The 20912-nt window shown below is 33.5% G+C and overlaps 2 protein-coding genes across 4 annotated transcripts; one reads left to right on the top strand and one right to left on the bottom strand.

The window, feature by feature from the left end:
• Positions 1-5104: 5104 nt before the first annotated feature.
• marchf5l (membrane-associated ring finger (C3HC4) 5, like) lies at positions 5105-12771 on the bottom strand. Of its 3 annotated transcripts, none has more exons than XM_051121874.1 (7): positions 12658-12771; positions 10520-10619; positions 10237-10439; positions 8601-8731; positions 8343-8526; positions 5805-5971; positions 5105-5730 (listed from the first exon to the last, which is right to left on the bottom strand). In XM_051121874.1, the coding sequence occupies exons 2-7, from the start codon at positions 10546-10548 to the stop codon at positions 5569-5571; spliced, it is 876 nt and encodes a 291-aa protein (XP_050977831.1). In that variant the 5' UTR covers positions 10549-10619; positions 12658-12771; the 3' UTR covers positions 5105-5568. The 3 variants fall into 3 exon arrangements, with proteins under 3 accessions (XP_050977831.1, XP_050977829.1, XP_050977830.1); XM_051121872.1 differs by having other exon boundaries at positions 5106-5730; positions 10520-10638; XM_051121873.1 differs by having other exon boundaries at positions 5106-5730; positions 10520-10635.
• Positions 12772-13173: 402 nt separating this feature from the next.
• actr1b (actin related protein 1B) lies at positions 13174-20848 on the top strand. Its single transcript, XM_051121061.1, has 11 exons — positions 13174-13381; positions 14263-14327; positions 14728-14803; positions 15025-15150; positions 16620-16744; positions 16830-17046; positions 17154-17246; positions 17526-17700; positions 17783-17844; positions 17926-17966; positions 19215-20848. Exons 1-11 carry the CDS (start codon positions 13334-13336, stop codon positions 19315-19317), a joined length of 1131 nt encoding a protein of 376 aa, XP_050977018.1. The 5' UTR covers positions 13174-13333; the 3' UTR covers positions 19318-20848.
• The last annotated feature ends 64 nt before the right edge of the window (positions 20849-20912 follow it).

Below are 20912 nucleotides of genomic sequence, written 5' to 3'. Positions count from 1 at the left end.
GGCACACAGATAAAAGCTTTTAACCTAACCTTGTTTTCTCATTCTTGATAAGATGCACTTATTTTAAATTGCCATTGATTTCCAGCATGTCAGAAAGTGAAGTGTTTGAAGACAATCCTCTATTGGTTCGGTACATTTTTTTGTAGGCCGAAACCTCAGGGGACGCACCAGCAAAAAAAGAGCTTTGAGATTATAGAAAACAGATAATCATCATTTGTCCAGAGGGATTGCCATCTCCTCTCTGTTTTATAATTCTCACCGCAGTTTATTAGCTCGCTGTGGGTTATCTGCAGCGCTCTAATCAAAAATGACTCCCTCTTGCGTTATATTTATTCAAACGTCATCTAAGGACGCCTGGCGGCTTTGATGTGTACAGCTTGATATGACAGAATCTCCCCTATAGTCTTTCTTCAATTAGATTTACTTGCAAATGCAGCACATTTTGAGAGTCTCTGATGTTTGAGGCCATAAGTTTTGTTTTTCTATCATATTATCACAGTTAAAGGGATAGCTTACTCAAAAATGAAAATTCCGTCATTCATTACTCACCTTCATGTTGTTCCAAAACCATAAGACCTTTGTTCATCTTTAGAACACAAATTAAGATATTTTGGATGAAATCCAAGAGCTTTCTGATGCTGCAGACAGCAATGCAACTACCACGTTCAAGGCCCAGAACGGTAGTAAGGACATTGTTAAAATAGTCCATGTGACATCAGTGGTTCAACCTTAATTTTATGAAGCTACAAGAATACTTCTTGTGTGCGAAGAAAACAAAAATGACTTTGTTCAACAATTTCTTCTCTTCCGTGTCAGTCTTCAACATGCGTTCACAAGTGTATCGCGCATGCAAAATTTTTGTTTTCTTTGCTTACCAAAACGATTCCTGTAGTTTTATAAAATTACGCTGATCTACTGATGTCACATGGACTATTTTAACAATGTCCTTACTACCTTTTTGGGCCTTGAACATGTCAGATGTTTTGCTGTCTATGGAGCATCAGAAAGTTTTCTGATTTCATCAAAAATATCTTAATTTTGTTCTGAAGATGAACAAAGGTCTCACGTTGGAACATTGAGGTTAAATAATTCATTTAGATCTTAACAAACAAAAGCCCTTAATCACATCCTCCTCTTGGAAGTGACGTTATTTTGGAGGGAAAACCACCGTTTGAGAATCGGTAAGTATTAGCAATAGTTTTGATGAATTCTGTGATGTTACTTGCCTTGATATGACAGAATCTCCCCTGTAGTCTGTTTCGTGGTATTAAGTTTTAATTTGTATCACATTTGATATTACAAAAATCAAATTTATAAGATAATACAGTCCTAATACAAGCTAGCTTTCTGTCCTTGAACACTGTGTTACATGCTAACTGGCTAACGTTAGTTTTGTATTTCCATGCCGATATTCTTGCTTGTGTGAATTACAAAGTCATATTTTAAGTTAAAGTGTCTAATCTTGACCAGAAACTTGTTCTGTAAGACTGATATGCTCTTTTATAGAAATACTTAGTTATTACAAAAGGTACCACAGAACAAATTGAATAACACGTCTTTTCCTCTGATTCTGCTGTGTATGTCTTTCCATAGACATTTTGTAGTACAATTTTAAAGTGGATGAAAAGTAACATATATGTCTATCATTATAGTTGTTTTTTACTCAATATGTACATTTGAAGTCGCCGCCTGATTATATATTTTACATAGCAGCTGGATATAGCCGCAATATTTTATGCTATTCTTGCAAATGGAGTGTCTCTTTTTATGTTCCTTTGCTTATTACTCCACAATATGGCTCAAAGTACATTTCTATTCATCTGAAGCATCAAGACAGACCACTAAAAAAAATAACTAAATAAAACAAAAAAATAAAATGGGTTCTGCTTCAAGGCTGTGACATGATTCTCGGATGTTATTTGCATGTTAATGCATCTATGATTTAGCCATCCAAAAATCCTTTAATTTCATATTTGGCCAAATTGCTTTAAAATTAAGGCATTTATTTGCAGCTTTCTGTAATGAAATACTAATAAAAAACGTTTGTTTACGCGTACTACTACTTCGGATGTTTATATCCCGTAAATGGCAGATGAATTGTGGGATTTCCTGCGTCACAAACGTTACGTTCCACTGTACATTTGGCAGCTTCAACAAAGCCTGTCTGCCGTGGTTATATTTGCCGGAGATGTTTAAAAGTGGGCGACAACAATCCCAGGGGACTGTTTTAGATGCTGTGTGAATTAAGTTGAGAGCTGCTCCAGTTCTACGCCTGTGAGCAGGGGTGTATTTTTAAACCCAAATGAAGTCATCTTGGGTGAGCCGATTGCGCTCCCTCTGCCGTCTTTTCTCCCAGCCAGCCGTTTACCATCTGCAAACTTTTGCATTATTCATAGTTTTTCCCCTATTCGTTCTCGAAATAAAGAAATAAGAGATCAGAAGCGGGCCAGATTATTTATGGGGTGCCTTTCCTCAGCCTTGTCTTTGCCATTCCTTCAAAGGGCCTGCCGGAGAGCACAGAGGGTGTGATGCCGCTCCGCTGACAGCAGGTAATGAAGGGCTCTGCCAAACATGCCGGTGGGGAGCGGGAAAATTCCGCCTGTCTCCTCACCCCCTGTGACTAGATAATTAACACTTCTGTTTAAGATAAACATTGTTAATTAAAGGTATAGTTCACCCAAAAATGAACAGTTTGTTTCTTCATGGCAACAGATGACAGGTTTAGTATTAACGTTGCATCAGTATTAACGTGTACGTAGTATTAACGTGTTTTCACGACGCGTCATCAGTCGGCCATATTGGCGGCACTTAACGTAAACAATGCCACTGAACCGAACCAAACGCCCAATTTTCGCTGATTATTCCTGCTGAAAATGGTCAATCATTGTCATGTTTTGGGCTGTACTAATCGTTCAGACTGGGAAACATTTGGAGTATGACAGACTGCCTAAAGTTATAACAAATTAAGGAAAAGAGTGCAAAAGACAGTCTGAGGAACAAAAGGCATTTGTGGTTGGTCAAACTGAACAAGGAATTCCAGAATCTTGACAACATTCGTGTTTGTTCTTATCATTTCCGGTCAGGTAGGTGAAATATTAGGCTAATATCTTAATTAATACTGCTCGTATGTATCTTTACCACCTGTTAACTTTAGTTTGTCAAAATATTGCGCCCTTTCCTGCTTACTAAGTCCTTCTTTATATGTGACCCTGGACCACAAAACCAGTCATAAGTGTAAATTACTCGTAAGTGAGATTTATACATCATAAATAAGCTTTCCACTGGTGTATGGTTTGTTAGGTTAGGACAATATTTGGCTGAGATACAACAATTTGAAAATCTGGAATCTGATGGTGCAAAAAAATCCAAATATTGAGAAAATCGCCTTTGAGGTTGGCCAAATGAAGTTTATAGCAATGCATATTACTAATCAAAAATTAGGTTTTAATATATTTACAGTAGGAAATTTACAAAATATCTTCATGGAACATGATCTTTACTTAATATCCTAATGATTTTTGGCATAAAAGAAAAATTGATAAATTTGACCCATCCAATGTGTTTTTGGCTATTGCTACAAATATACCCGTGCAACACAAGGTTTTGTGGTCCAGGGTCACATATGATTTAGCAGCTTACACACATTTTTTCTGTGGTTCAGACAGCATAAGTTATCAAAACAACGTATTTAGTAGTACATTAACTGTGCAATCTATGCTGTTGTTTACATCCAAGTATCTCTAATATGGCTGCGCATCCAGGTAACTGACCAAACCGTGATGCAAGCGCAAACCCTCTGTGGAACCTCTGCAGTGAATGGGTGCCGTCAGAATGAGAGTCCAAACATCTGATAAAAACAATAATCCACAAGTAATCCACACCAGTCCAGTTCACCAATTAACCTTTTGTAACGTGAAAGCTGTGTGTTTGTAAGAAACAAATACATCATTACGGTGTTTCATGTTTAAACTGTTACTTTTGGACAAAATAACAGGTTATAATCCACAACAATGCTTCCTAATCCATCGTCTGTTGTCCTCTCACATAAAAATCCTCTGAACTGGACAACTGTTTTAGACTGTTATTGCTAATAAATAGTGTTGCCTGTGCATATTTCTCTCCTGATTCGGAAGCAACAACTTTTTTACTATATTATGGTAAAATATTGTAGCTAGAAGCAATGACTTTAGGTTGAAATTGCAGTGATGGTTTTATTTCTTACAAACATGCCACTTTTCACATCACAAGACATTAATTGATGGACTGGAGTGATGTGGAGTATTTGTGATTTATTGTGATGTTTTTATCAGCCGTTTGCACTCTCATTCCGACGGCACCCATTCACTGCAGAGGACCCATTGGTGAGCAAGTTTATTCCTTTAAAATATCAATATTCTTTCTCAGAAAATTATAAGCAGTTTTTGGTTGCACTGTTAAATTATTTTCATGACAAAAATCTCATGACACTGACAAAATATGCTAAAAAAAATCATGACTTTTATTTGACTATTTCTATGCTAGTTTTACAATTAAAATTTTATAACAGTAATTTAATATTTGTTGACACTTTGCCATAAGGTTCCATTTAACTATATTTAATGCATTAAGTAACACTAACAATGAGCATAAATTTGTTACAGTTTATTATTCTTTGTTAATGATAGCTCAGGGGTGGCGAACTCCGGTCCTGGAGAGCCGCAGCCTGGCAGAGTTCAGCTCCAACCCTAATTAAAACGCACCTGCCTGTTGCTTTCTAGTAACCCTTCAGACCTTGAATAAAAACTATGCGGGGCTGCAGCTCTCCAGGACCGACGTTCGCCACCCCGTGATAGCTAATAAAATTAAAGCTGTTCATTGTTATGTCCATGTAAGCTCAGGGATTAACTAAGGTCCAATAAATGTTTCTTGTTATATATATATATATATATATATATAAATAAAACAAAACAAAACTGAATTTGGGTGGAAAATACATTTAACATTTCTTAACAATACAAATTTGATGCACAAAACAACTTCATAGCCCTAAATAGACAAATTAAAATACGTTATATATTTTTTTATTCTTTTTTTTTTATTTTTGCAGTGAAATGGTCTTGATGTTTCTTTGCAGGTTGAAAAAGTTACTGTAAACCACCATCAAGTTTCTGAGTTTATTATCCTTTATTTGTCATTGCCTTTAAAGAGCCAGTGCTTATTATTTTCAGTCAGAATCAATGAACTCATTCTCAAAATGTTTACATGATTCTGCTGGTACATTTACAGCCTCAATGACAATGTCTTCATCAGAGATATCAGTGCACAGTGCAGGTACCAGCTTTGCATTGGCGCCATCTACGTGTGTGTTTTGCTATTACAGGCACTTCAACACTCCCAACAGTTTCTCACAGATGAAAGAATTTCAGTCATCCTTGCATTTTAATAACACATAACGTGTTTGTGCTGATTTAGAGCCAAGTGAAGCTGAAAATTATGTCTTTAAACATCTGTAAATATGTCTCTTTTTTGTTTATTCAGAGAATCCTATATACTACAGTGCATTTGTTGATTTCCTCAAGTGCATCGTCTTCATTCATTGCTACTGTCTTCGTTGTCATCCTCAAAAGTGCCGTCTGCTCGTCCCTCGGGCTCTGGGTAATTCAGGATGTGTCTGTTGGCCTGGATGAGGTACTGCTGCTGTTTGAAATACACTTTCAGTACTCCCTTGATCACCACGAAGGCAATGCCACCCTAGAAGAGGAAAACTGGGTTAGGATTCACACTTCCAGGTTGTACGATAGACACTCGGCACGAGCGACTCTCACCAGGATGGTTCGCTGCAGGTTTGACGTGACCCTGCGGAACAGGAGGCGTCCCACTAGATTAGCGATGGAGGGGAAGATGAGGGCGCCGCACAGGGTGCGAGATACAGAGAGATGGTCTCCTCCGTAACTGCCCTCCGCTGGGACACGGGGCAGAGGACGGCCCATACCTGGACAAAGAAATCAGATTTTTTTTGCTTCAAAAATTATGCTTTTTTTAATATTTTATTATTAGCTTACACTTACGGTATGACTGTGAGAAAGTATCATAAATTCTAAGGTGGTTTAAAGGAAGTTTACTCCAAAAAAAAAAAAAAAAGAGCAATCCACCATGGAAGGAAACATTCTTATTTTGCACCAGTTTTTATTTTTATATTTTCAGCTTTTATTTTAAATGTAAAAAAAAGCTTTATTCATGTGCTTTTGTCATTTTTATTCATTTTCTTATGTTCTTTACGTTAATTTCCGTTTTAAACATGTTAGTACTTAAAGGAATACATTTTTTATATTACCAGTTTTTATTTTCATTTTAGTCATTTTGTTGTGTGCTTTTTATTTATTAGTATTTTTTTAGTTTCTTTAGTTTGTAGTTTGTTTTAGTAATTGTAGTATTTCAAAAAATGAGCTTTTATTTGTTTTCATTGTAATTGTAAAGTTTTAGTCATTTTGTTAAGTACTTTTTAATTATTATTAATATTTTAAATTATATTTACCTGTAGTTTGTATGTTTTAATTGTAGTAATTTTAGTATTTCAACAAATGATAACACTTTATTTTGATAGTCCACTTTAGACATTCTACTAACAGTAAGTAACTTTGCAACTGCATGTCAACTAGTCATTAGAGTATTAGTAGACTTTCTGCTTAATATATTCTGAAACTCTTCTAAACTTTGCAAGTATGTCAACTTTTTCTACTAACCCTAAACCTAACCTAACAGTCTGCTCTGAGAGTTAGTATACACGTAGTTGCAAATTCACGAGAATTAGTTGACATGTAGTTGCAAAGCTACTTATAGTTAGTAGAATGTCTAAAATGGACTATCAAAATAAAGTGTAACCGTGCTTTTGACTTATTTTTTAACAATTATATTTAGCTTTAGTTTGAAGTTTTTTTTTAGCTTTAGGTATTTTAGTTTTTCAGCAAATTAACTTATTTTTAATTTGTCAGTTTTTATGGTAATTTTAGTTTTGTAATTTTGTTATGTGCTTTTCAATTATTTTTTTTTTTAATTATATGTAGCTTTAGATTGTATTTTTGAATTTTAGTAATTTTAGTATTTCAACAAATTAGCTTTTAAAAATGTCAGTTTTCATTGTAATTTTAGTTTACATTTTAGTCATTTTGTTATGTGCTTTTTATTTATTATTATTTAAAAAAAATTTATTTAGCTTTAGTTTGTAGTTTTTTTTAGTTTTAGTAATTTTAGAATTTCAACAAATTAGCTTTTATTTTTAATTTTGTAGTTTTCATTGAAATTGCTTTTAGACATTTTGTTATGTGCTTTTTAATTATTATAATTTTTTTTAATTATATTTAGCTTTAGTTAGTAGTAGTTTTTTTATTTTAGTAACTAGTTTTTTTTTTTTAACAAATTAGCTTTTTTATTTTTCAGTTATAGTAACTTTAGTTTGTTTTAGTCATTTTGTTACATGCTTTTCAATTATGCTATTTTTTAAATAGCATAACTGAGCTTTAGCTTGTAGTGTGTTTTTTTTTTAGTAATTTTAGTTTGTAGTTTGTTTTAGTAATTGTAGTATTTCAAAAAATGAGCTTTTATTTGTTTTCATTGTAATTTTAAAGTTTTAGTCATTTTGTTAAGTGCTTTTTAATTATTATTAGCTTTAGCTTGTAGTGTTTTTTTTTTAGTAATTTTAGTATTTCAACAAATTAGCTTTTATTTGTAACTTTTTTAGTTTGTTCTTTTGTCATTTTTAATAGTTTTTGTTTTATTAAAAACAATTACATTTAACTTAATTTGCATTTAATTTTTTGTCATTTTAATACTTCAGTGAATTTGCTTTTATGTTTAGTTTTCATTTTAATTTTTTTAATATGATTATTAATTATTAATTGACATTTTTTTATTTCAATTTTTAAAAGTTTTTATTTACTTTTTTAGCTTTCATTTTAGTTTTAGGTTAATTTATATACTATTATAGTAAAATAAAAAACAGAATATTAGTTTTAGTGATTGTTGTACACTTTTGTCATTGTATTAGCTTTTATTTATTAGTTTTTTTTTATTACATCTAGCTTGAACTGATTTTTATTTCAGTTGTAGAAATATCAGTACTTCCTGAATTTGCTTTTAGAAATATATTTCAGTTTCCATTTTAATTTTAGTTTAAGCTGTATTCATTTACTTTACTCATTTCAATTTTTAATTTTTAACAATTAACCATTTATTTTTTAATAATTTTGTTTTCATTTTAAGTTTAATTTAAAAGTTGTATTAAGATTTTTAATTGTTTTAAATTTAGTTAACAATAATAACACTGGGATGAACTATTCCCAAGTTTAACCCCATTTTTCACATACCAGGCACAAGCCCGCTGAAGATCTGAAGCTTAGATGAGTGTCGTTGCCAAAGCCGCACCACGTAATCCTCCCAGCGAATCATTTTTCCCAGTACCAGCATGACGGGGATGGTGGGTAAACCCATGAGCAGGAAGAGAGGATCTGCACGCTCCATCACATCCAGACCTTTCTTATGACCCACCACCTGAAAACAGAGAAGAAAAAGTGTCCAAAAAAGCCCTGGAGAGCCAAGCTTCTCTCATCTTGTCTTTAACACACCTGCATAACCGTGACGGCACCGTAAGTGACGGCCGACCAATAAACAGTGCCCACCACAACTCCAGCAGCGGCAAACGGACTGGCCCTGGACAGAGCTCTGTCAACCTGCTGGAGGAAGTACACCAAAGGCCCTGGACAAGAGACAAAACCACACACTTAACACTTCCCTATTAAATTAACAGAATAACAGCCAAACAGAATGTCAAAATATCTGTCATTAGTAAAGCCCACGCAGAATCTGGCCACTTGGGTCACATTTTCTGAGCTAATTTGTAAAAAATTAAATACGTGATCATTTTAAATTGTAAAGTTTAGCTACAAAACAAGTGACAAACTTATTATGTATGATTATTTTTATACTATTACATTAATTAAAATTTCGAATTTGCTTTTATTTTTATATTTTCATTTTAGTTTTAGTCATTTTGTATATTTCTGTATTTTTATATTATTGTATTTCTGAGCTTGGTTATTTTTTTTCCCATTTTTTGTATTAGTTTCTTTTTTAAGTTTTATTTTATTTTATTTTATTTCATTTTAGTACTTCAACTTACACTTATTTCATTTCAGTTAGCTGCAAAATCAACATTTATAATTTTAAGCATTTTTATTAGTTGTTTTTAATATTTCTGTTTAGCTTATTTATTTATTTTTTTCTGTTCTTTTATTATTATTATTATTACTATTATTACTATTTAATTCTAATTAATAATTTTAGTACTTCAACTTACACTTTTTGCCTTTTTATTAGTTTTATTTTTAATATTTCTGTTTAGCTTTAGTTTATTTTTATTTCTGTTTTAATAATTTTAGTACTCATTTATTTATTTATTTTAATAATTCTGATTACTTTTTGGACCTTTTTATATTTCTGGTAAGAATTTATTTTATTTTATTTTATTTTTAAGTATATGTGTGTATTATTATGATTATGATTATGATTATTACTTAGCTTAAAGTTTTTTATTTTCCTTTTTTTTTTTTTTTAGCATTTATTCGTTTTGTTTTATTAAGCTTTATTTTTATTATAATTTTAGTTAATCATTTTAGTACTTTAACTTACACTTATTTCATTTCAGTTAGTTCCAAAAGCAAGATTTCTATTTTATTTATTTTTTTTCTTAGTTTTTGTTTTTTCTATTTATTTTTATTTAGCTTTAATTTACTTTTATTTCTGCTTTAGTTTTAATAATTTCAGTACTTTGATTTTATTTTAGTTATCTGCCAAAACAACATTTTTAATTTTCATATCATTTTTAAAAATAATTTTTATTCATTTTTGGACTTTTTTTTTCATCATATTTCTATATAGCTTTAATTTAGTTTTAGTAATATTGGCTTTTTTATTTCTGTTAGTTGCCAGTTTATGTAATATTTACATTTAAATTTATTTAAACTTTGTTTCAGTCAATAAAATTATTTTTAATAATTTTAGTTAACAATAACAACACTACTGCAAAGCAGAGCTGAGAGTACTCTTATCAGGAGCTAATTATCCCAAATATTTAATGACCAGCCACTGAACTGGTGCATTATAAGTATGCAATAATATGAGAATCCATTAAAAAACACAACAAAAGAGAAAAAAGATCTCAGTCCAATTTCCCTTCCAAAAAGGTGAATTGCAAATACCCACCCATTTTGGGGAAAACTATCCGGTATTCGGTGCCACACTGTGGGCAGCTGACGGCTCCTCCGCTGTTTCCTTTCTGTTTTTCGTCCAGCCATCGCTGTAAGCAAGACTGATGGATCCACTTGGTGCAGCCTTTACACCGGCACGGGCTGACCCATTCTGCAGCCCGATCCTCCTTCTCCGTAGCAAAACAAACCCAGCAGTGCCTGTCATGGGACAACAGATTATCAGTGACCATTAGTTCTAATAACCAGTATGGTGATTCACAGTTAATAAAGAAACTTACTTCTCTGGAGGTTCATCTACACAGGCCATCTTGTGTCAGGTTCGATCCACGGGCTCCAGCTCAACCATGAGTGAGCCAGAGCAGGCTCAATGTACAACACCTGTTAAATAACACTTCTGCTGTAAATAAATAAATACATAAATAAATATAGATAATATGTCTGCTCTTATACTTTGGTGATCAGCACTATATTTGTTAAAGGGATTACAAAATAATTCACTACAAAATGTTTTTATTATCGCAATATAGGCAGGGCTCTCAAGTCTCACGCCTTCACCCAGTTCACACGCTCTCACGCCATACCTTGCATTTCTCACGCTAAAACGTGAGGGATAACTTGTCCCGCTATATACTGTTAATGGACGAGGCGCAGGCTTGCAGGAGGAGTTCATAACTGTCTTGACAGTTAAATGCCACCTACCAGCAAATATCATAAATTCGAATTTTTTGTTTTCGGGTAAGTTACGTGATCCCGCTTCAGTCACGTTCGTCACTCGGCAACATGGACGTGCACACATGGGACGTTGCCATTTGTATTTACTAAAAACTAACAAAATAAATGCAGTAGGTAACCCATTCTTCTGTTTTTTTTCTTCTTCATTTTACGATTTCTGGACGAAATCACTTGCCTGTGTGATCAAAGATAGTGAGAGCTGATGTTGGGGAATAGCCCTATAGTCAAATTCATCAGAATCAGAATGCAAAAATTATTAGCTCTCCAACAGCTTTAACTAAATTTTGGCTACTGGAAACTAAGGAAAGGGCTAGATAATTGGTAAATCTGATAAAAACAGACAAATTTATCAAAACTGATTACTTTTCTTAATTTCTAACTAATGTTTTCAACTGTAACCTTACAGTAGCACTCAAGACTAATTACTATCAGACTTACAAAATCCTTCCTCACTTGAATTAAGATTATAATAATTTAATTTTAAAGCACAGCCACCACAAAATCAGACTTTAGCACCTAGGTTAGGTTAAATACAGATTTAAAATCAAAAGATATAGTTTAACAGCTATGATACCCTTTTTATAATCAAATCCTTGCATAGCTTTTTCTAACAATGGAAAAAAAAGCATATACATAAACCCAAATATGGAAATAAATGCATGTGTCCCATTTTGTGTCCTAAACTTCTGAAACATTTTGTCTCATATTTTAGAGCAGTCAATGCAATTTGGGAAAGAAATTAATCAAATCTGTGTGAAAATATTCAGACGTAATCCCTTTGTGATTTTCATAAGTAACTGTAATTTAACTATACATTGATTCTCAGCAACTGTAACCGATTAGTTACAATTATTTTGTAATTAAATGATGTAATTCCATTACATGTAACTAGTTACTAGTTAAGTTTGAGCCCCTACCACTGTCATCAAAGCATCAATATGTGCAACAAACACTTGCAAAACAAAATGCCATTCATAAGCTGAAATATGTGCTTTCTCTCTCTCACACAGACACAGCTTGACATGCTCAGGACAGGTTCTGCAATACTGTATGTGTAGGTCTACAGTATGTACTTTGAGCACTGGCTCATTTGGGGCCAAATTTGGGGCCAAATTTCTTTTGATTTTTAATGCATTTGTATTTTTGAAATATACATGACATTTTATTTTATTTTGTAGGAATTTTTATGACTTTAATCAAAATTAACAGTTGTTATAGTTTCTATTTTGTGCTGGTCAATTTTGAACAATAGATAAAATTTAACTTCTAGCAAAAACCGGAGAGAATTGTGTGGGGCCGAGGGGCTCCTCTCCCAACAGATATAATCTCACTCCAAACTTTTTCTAAAACTTGAGAGCCCTGTATAGGATATGGTATGATACATAACAATTACATTACATCTGTCTTTGTATAAAAGATGCAGAGTACATGTTTTTCATATTACTATTTGCGTTTTTGACTTGTTAATCAGTCCCTAGTCACGTATGAATGTCATGTCAGTAGACGTTTCTCACTTAACAAATAGAAATTTAATTTCTGTTTGAATTCAACTCTATATTCACTTGGAATGACTCGCATTCAAATAACCAAACATTCAAGTTTGTTTAAGTTTTAACAGCTATAAACATACCGAAATTTGTGACTCGGGTAACATTTTTAACCGCATTCAAATGTAGATTCTCACCTGAAGATGTTTTGTAGATGTAAACGTTACTAATATGCGTTTAGTTTATATCTCCGGGTGATTTGACACTTTCAATTTCTCCGAGGACAGAACAACAACCTTATGAGGAACAACTTCCGGATAAGCCACTTCCGTATGTCAAAATAAACGTCCCTAAAATGTCTAAGAATGCTTCGTTTGATGTGTTTAACCACTATTTATTTATTTATATGTATTAATAATTGAGCATACAAAAATGAACTAAAAGGTAAACTAACTGTATTGGATAATTGTTAAATAAGCAAATGTAATTATGTTTTTAAAATTATTTTAAAAACGATAATCTAAAAAAACGAGGACTTAAATACATGTATCTCTAATTATATTTGAAAATAACATATAAATACATATATAAAATTACACACTTTTTCATCGCAATCATAGAACCGTCTAGGAGGTTGTCGAACGGCGCCTGCGATCTAAATGACTATTGGCTTAATGAGCTGTCACTCATCCTCTAGTTACGTGTGTTTGATTGGCTCCCTCCACAGTGCGGTTCGGTTGACGCATCACCGCTCAGCCTGTGGTTATACTGCCAAGCAGCGACGGTTATTTTTTATTTACATGAACAGAAAATCGTAAACGGTGCTTCTTGCGAACGTGTCGACCGAAAAACGCACCAAAGCGCAGGCTGAACATGGAGTCGTACGATATTATAGCTAACCAGCCGGTTGTGATTGATAATGTGAGTATGATGTCAGCAGCCCTCCACACCCAGTCTGTGCTAAGAGGCTAAAGCTAATGCCATTGTGCCAAAACCTGCGCTAGCCGGCCAGTGCTAAATGAGATGTGTTTAGAATTTTATTTATTTGGATAATAATGTCCACAGTCTGATGCACGCCTTATTAAAGCAAAACAGTGTATGTGTCTTAATTTCGTTATCTCGAAGCATTAGCTGCCCAGAATGATGCATCGCTACAAAGCTGATTTGTCATTCATATCATTGATGCTTTGAATTAGTCTCTCAGACTTTTAATAAATGATGCCACGTTGTACATATTTATGAAATGCTGCAAGATGCATGGTTGTCAAAGAGTATCTGTCAGATAAAACCCTGTATTTGAGCTGGAGTTGTTATTGTTGCTAAGATGGCTGGCTGTGACCCCGCCTTATATATACAGACACATTTTTAGTATGAAATATTTATTATAAGTTAGAAAATGGATTTTAATGAAAGCCAAAAGGTTAAAGCTATAGGTGGAGAACTACTAAGCATCAGATGTTAATCAGAATTAAGATGGGAGATCTCAAAGCCTGAATGTGTCACTTTGACAGCTTGCTGAAATGCTGAAAACTTAAATTTAAGTGATGTTTAGTGAAACATCAGGGTGTTTTCTTACAGTGCGACTCTTCAGAAGTCCATAGCTGGTTGGATTTCTTGTACCTCCCTCCAGCTCTGTCTCATGACTCAAGAACAAACAAGGAGGGATCAGATCATTAGATGAATCATTTTACAACACATCCAGTGTTTAAGCTTTTATAGTTCAAGTTTATTTTAAACCACCTCCCTGAACAATTGTAGGCCATAATGTACTTTTTTAACTTACTTTACAATTTCACTTTCAGGGGTCTGGAGTTATTAAGGCTGGTTTTGCAGGAGATCAAATCCCTAAATACTGTTTCCCAAATTAGTAAGTAACCATTTTTGTGATATTACTATATTGGAGTAACTTTCAAAAGTTTGGGGTCATGTGATCATGTGAGACTGAACACTGGAGTTATGATGCTGAAAATTCAGCTTTGCATCACAGGACTAAATTACATTTTAAAATGCATTTAAATAGAAAACAGTTGTTTTAAATTTGCAATAATATTACTGCTTTTACTGTAAATTTGGTGAAATAAACAGCGTGGGTGAGCATAAGAGACTTCTTTAAAAAAAAACAATTTTAAGGTAAATTTTGTTTACTTATGATCATATTATGCATTTTGCCTCAAAATAAACACTGCCATTTGTTAGTGAAAATGTAATATTAGTATGTAATGTGTTGTGAATGTGATGTGATTTTAACTAGTGTGGTTTATTTCTAGTGTGGGGCGGCCCAAGCATGTCCGGGTGATGGCTGGTGCCCTTGAGGGCGATCTTTTCATTGGACCCAAAGCTGAGGTAAATCTTTTTATTTCAGTTGAAGAATTTTTCCCCTTATATTTAAAGGCAATTTGATGTTCACAATACAGTCAGCTTCCATGTGCCACAGTATTCAGCCAATAATAACATTGGCTAGGACTTGTTTTAACTTGTGATGTTATTGGTTAATAATATGTTATTTATGTGTGTTGGAATAAATTAAAGACATACAGTTTTTTTTATTTTTGTACTATATTCAGGAGCACAGGGGGCTGCTGTCTGTCCGCTATCCTATGGAACATGGTATTGTGAAAGACTGGAATGACATGGAGCGCATCTGGCAGTACGTTTACTCGAAGGAACAGCTGCAGACCTTCTCCGAGGAGGTGAGGATTTACGTGGTCTTCATTATGCTCATTAATCTTGCACCAGTGATTTTAGTATTATTTAAATATGATTTTTTAAAATATATTTTATATGTTATATATTTATATACTATTTTTTTTTACTAATTATTTTGAATTATAATTTATTTTTATCTTTCTATTTAGCTTTAAATTTAATATTAGTACTTCAGCCTGGAGTTATTTATTTCAGTTAGTTTCCACAGCAGCATTTTAAATCAAACTTTTTTTTAATTCAATTTTAGTGTTTTTAGTCTATTTTATTTACATGTTTATATGTATATGTAATTTTTGCATAATTACAGTAGTTACTGACCCTAAATCAATCACTAACTCTATAGTGAGTGTTTTTATTCATTAATATTATTTAGTAGTTTTTTGTCTAAGTATATTGAAGCAACGTCACCTGAAAGTGTAACCTTACACTACCAGTCAAAAGTTTTTGAACAGTAAGATCATTAGTTTTTTTTTTAATAGAATATTCTTCTGCTCACCAAACCTGCATTTGTTTGATCCAAAATACAGCAAAAGGAGTAATATTGTGAAATATTTTTACTATTTAAAATTACTGCTTTCTACTTGAATATATTTTAAAATGTAATTTATTCCAGTGATCAAAGCAAAATTTTCAACATCATTACTTCAGTCTTCAGTGTCACATGATCCTTAAGAAATCATTCTAATATGCTGATTTGCTGTTCAAGAAACATTTTGTATTATTATATCAATATTTAAAACAGTCGAGTACATTTTCTCTCAGGATTCTTTAATGAATAGAAAGATCCAAAGATCAGCATTTATCTGAAATAAAAAGCTTTTGTAACATTATAAATCAGTATTTTTTTTTTCCTTTTTTTGGGAAAGAAATTATGGAAATTAATACTTTTATTTAGCAAGGATGCTTTAAATTGATCAAAGGTGATAATAAAGACATTTATAATGTTACAAAAGATTTTGTTTTTCAGATAAATGCTGTTCTTCTGAACTTTCTATTCATCAAAGAAACCTGAAAACAATTCTACTTAGCTGTTTTCAACATAATAATAATAAATGTTTTTGAACAGCAAATCAGAATATTAGAATGATTTCTGAAGGATTGTGTGACTGGAGTAATGATGCTAAAAATTCAGCTTTGAAATCACAGAAATAAATTACATTTTAAAATATATTCAAATAGAAAGCAGTTATTTTAAATAGTAAAAATATTTAACAAATTTTATTGTTTTGCTGTACTTTGGATCAAATAAATTCAGGCTTGGTGAACAAAAGAGACTTCTTTAAAAAAAAAACATAATAAATATCTCAAACTGTTCAAAAACTTTTGACTGGTTGTGTATATTTACATTTTTCTCCGCTTCATTACAGTTACCATTTTCTTTTTATTTAAATATCCATTAACAACACTGTCTTGCACTGTATTTTTCTGACTTGTATGTTTTTGTGTCTCACAGCATCCTGTACTGTTGACCGAAGCACCGTTGAACCCCAGTAAAAATCGTGAACGTGCGGCTGAGGTGTTCTTCGAGACCTTCAACGTGCCTGCGCTGTTCATCTCCATGCAGGCTGTGCTCAGTTTGTGAGTTAATCGCTTTGAATTTCATTCTTCCTGATATCACACTTCTTATTCCCTTTGTCATGCAAACACGTTTCCTGTCTGACAGATACGCCACAGGCCGAACCACAGGTGTGGTCCTGGACGCCGGTGATGGTGTGACACACGCTGTCCCCATATACGAGGGATTCGCCATTCCACATTCCATCATGCGCGTGGACATCGCCGGACGTGACGTCTCCCGATACCTCCGCCTCCTCCTGCGCAAGGAAGGCTATGATTTCCACACTTCTGCAGAGTTTGAGGTCGTGCGCACCATCAAGGAGGTATGAGACCGGTTCATATCTGGATTTATGACATGTTCTTTGCAACTCCTTGATGGAAATTATAATTCAGATATGAAAGGATTAATAAATGCTGTTTTGTTTTCCAGAGAGCCTGCTACCTTTCCCTCAACCCTCAGAAGGATGAAACTCTAGAAACTGAAAAAGCACAATACACACTCCCCGACGGAAGCACTCTAGATGTAAGAATGAGATTGCTTGTGTATGTTAGTGCATGTTAGTGTATGATAATATGGGATAAAATTACACTTCATATCCTGGTTTTATTGACATTCAGTGGAGAAGCAGTTCAGGTTCTTCAGCTCAGAACCTTCCATAATGCGGCATACTTTTCTTCTTTGGAATAAAGTGCACTGATAACTTGCTCATGATGGCACAATATTGTGTGTTAAGAAAGTAGATAGTTAATTTTAATTTCAGATTGAGTTGATGTGTTACTCACAGCTGTTTGTCGCCTGCAGATCGGCCCAGCGCGATTCAGGGCTCCAGAGCTTCTCTTCAGGCCTGATCTGATTGGAGACGAGAGCGAGGGTATTCATGAGGTGCTGGCCTTCGCCATTCAGAAGTCAGACATGGATCTGCGACGCACGCTCTTCTCTAACATAGTGCTGTCCGGTGGCTCAACACTTCTGAAAGGTAGAGAGATGAGATCTGTTGAAAGCATCTTTCAGTTCTACATCCAGTGACAGAACTGAAACACTATCTTTTTTCCTTGCAGGTTTTGGAGACCGGTTGTTAAGCGAAGTGAAGAAACTTGCGCCCAAAGATGTTAAAATTAAGGTGACTCTGCCACATCTAAGAAATGCTAACTTGGTGTGAGAATTATTTGGTTTTAAATATTTATTTTTCTTGTTGTTTCAGATATCTGCACCACAGGAGAGACTTTATTCAACATGGATAGGGTAAGAACAAAGTATATGTAGGGCTATGTAACATGTAAAAAAAAGGTTGCATTGCTTTTTTTTTTTTTTTTTTTTAAGAAATTAATACTCAGAAAGGATGCATTAGATTGATCAAAAGTGACAGTAAAGACTTCTAATGTTACAAAAGATTTATATTTAAAAATATTTAAAGTTCATGTTCCTCGAAAAGAATCCTAAACAAAAAAAGATCACTGTTTCAGGGTTTTTTTTAAGAAATTAATATTTTTATTTAGAAAGGATGCTTTAGATTGATCCAAAGTGACAGTAAAGACATTTTTAATGTTACAAAAGATTTATATTTAAAAATGTTGTTCTTTTAAAGTTCATGTTTCTCAAAAAGAATCCTAGAAAAAAAATCACTTTTTTTTTTTTTTTTAAGAAATAATTATCAATGTTTCAGGGTTTTTTTTTTTTTTTTTTTTTTAAAGAAATTAATATTTTTATTCAGAAAGGATGCTTTAGATTGATCCAAAGTGACAGTAAAGACATTTTTAATGTTACAAAAGATTATATTCTAAGACCAATATTGTTTTTGTTTTTTTTAAGTTAATGTTCCTCAAAAGGAATCCTGAAAAAAATTATCACTGTTTCAGGGTTTTCAGTTGGAACAGTTTTGTTAACTGATTTGAAGCTTGAATAAATACAGTAAAATAAAATTTTAAAAAATTTGATATTTTTAAATAAATGTATTAGAAGTTTAAACTAAGCAAAAATTACAAATGTCAACTTGACAATTGATTGAAATAAGTTTAAGTTGAAGCACTAAAATTGCTAACTAAAACTGAAATAAAATTAAATTAAATGTAAAAAATTAAATTTTCAAACTAATAAAAATGACAAGCAAATACCAAAATGACAAAAATAACAAGCAAGTACCAAAATGACAAAAATTGAACTAAAATATAACTGAAATAAACTTAAAATTAATAAAACGAAAGAAAAAAAGAAATTAGATAATCACATCACGGCAGTAAATTACATTTTTAAATAAATTGAAATAAAATGTTCAAATTTTAGATATTTCACAGTATTAGTGTTTTACTTTATTTTTCATTAAACAAATCCAGTCTTCAATCCATGCTTCATGGTGGACTGCTTTCAAAAATATATATATATGTATTTCTTTTTTAACCAACCCTGAACTTTTTAAATGTTAGTGTATGTTTTTAAAAGTGTTTTGATGTATTTTATGGAGTTTTCATGTATTTTCCCTTATTCTTTGTTTAGGGGATCTATCCTGGCTTCACTCGACACCTTTAAGAAGATGTGGGTCTCCAAGAAGGAATACGAGGAAGATCGCGCCCGTGCCATCCACCGAAAAACATTTTAATGGGGTCTAAGGCCAGCGGCCTCCCTCATCTCTGCGGTTTCACATCCCTCTCCTCTCTCGCTTGGCCTCCCTCTGTTTCCCTCCCTCTTTCCCTCCCTACCCGTCCCGACAGCAAACCTGCCGGGCATCCCATCCGCAGCTAAGGCATGCCTTCCGTGTCCCCTGCCCACAGCTCTCGTTCGGGGCACCTGACGAGCGTCACTGGGGCAGGATGCGACCGGGCATCCCTTGCCCGTTCCGCACCCATCAAACACCGAAAAAAGGCTTTTCAGGGCATCAGTCAATACTGTTAACTATTGTTTCGTTTAAAGCCAATGCTTCAATTCAGCGCTTAGATATTTATTACACTATTTACCCGGCCCTGTATGATATTGTCATATCTATTCTAATGAAACATGAAGGTGAATGTTTTACTCTGTTGTAAGAAATTTCATTCCAGAACCGAAGAGATCGATCATTTTCTTTAAATGTCGCAGATGTCAGCGTAGTATTTTTATTCTTAGTTTTTTTGACGACCGCATACGATAGAAAAAGACATCGCTCACCACTACAACAATTCACTGTAAAGGACACTACTGTGTTTCCTGTCTGTGTCCCTCCCCTTGACCGTCTCGAGGCTGAAACCACTTTTTAGCTCAAGGGAACTAAATAATGTATACTGAAATACAAAGTACACGGTAGGTAGCTAGATTTATCGCTGCTTGAAATGTCGACAAGTGTTATTATTAGTATACAGCACATTTTAACATGGAATTATCGGTTTATGGGGCGCTTTAAGGAACATTTTCGAGTTGTTTACTGTCTTTTTGTTGAAATGTTGCTCTTAGAATTATGTTTGTCAGCTTTAAGTTGTAAAGCATAATTGTTACCGCACAAACATTGACTTGATGCGAACATTATCCCGTTCGAGTTACGTTTTTCCCCTGAGCATTTCCCATGATCCTCATATTAACTCGAGCTGTTGACTGAAGCTTTAATGAAGTCGTCCAGTGAGTTTTACGTGGCCATGAAGACGTCTCATTATTGTGGCACGATTTCGATGTAAATTCAGACTCTCCCCCGAATTCCAGATTAGTGCATGAAATCAACAGAACGACTGAGATTGTGTGTTATTTCATTGTAAATCTCATCGACGTGGACATTGAAGGCAGAGGGTGGCCGAATGGATTTAGAAGCTCTTCTGGCACTAGTATTTCTGTAGTGTTTGTTGAAAGAGAGCTGCTCTCTAATGGGATGATGGGGTAGCAGGGTTGCGTTTAAGTCCAGTTTTGTCCAACCGAAGATTCGCCTTACTCCAGTGTCGTCATTGGAAAGTCAGAGCATCTTGGTTGTCTTTTCTTTTTAAAGATATAGAAATATCATCATAAGCCTTGTGTACAGTGGATTGCTATTCAAACTGTTAAAAAAAAAAAAAAAAACAAAAAATAAACGACAAAAAAGGACTAAAATGTACAAACCTGTTTCTTCAATTGTTGCTTTTTCTTTTAATTTTGTAAATTCAGTATGATAAATAAATTAATGCTGTCTGAAATTAGCTTCTGTGTGTGTTATATAAACACAAATAGCAATGTAAGTGCTTGTCTGCTTGTGCATTG

Source organism: Labeo rohita, chromosome 10 (genome assembly GCF_022985175.1).
Source record: "Labeo rohita strain BAU-BD-2019 chromosome 10, IGBB_LRoh.1.0, whole genome shotgun sequence".
NCBI classification, from domain to species: domain Eukaryota; kingdom Metazoa; phylum Chordata; class Actinopteri; order Cypriniformes; family Cyprinidae; genus Labeo; species Labeo rohita.
The sequence above is the reverse complement of the archived record's forward strand: the minus strand, read 5'-3'. Positions and strand labels throughout refer to the sequence as shown.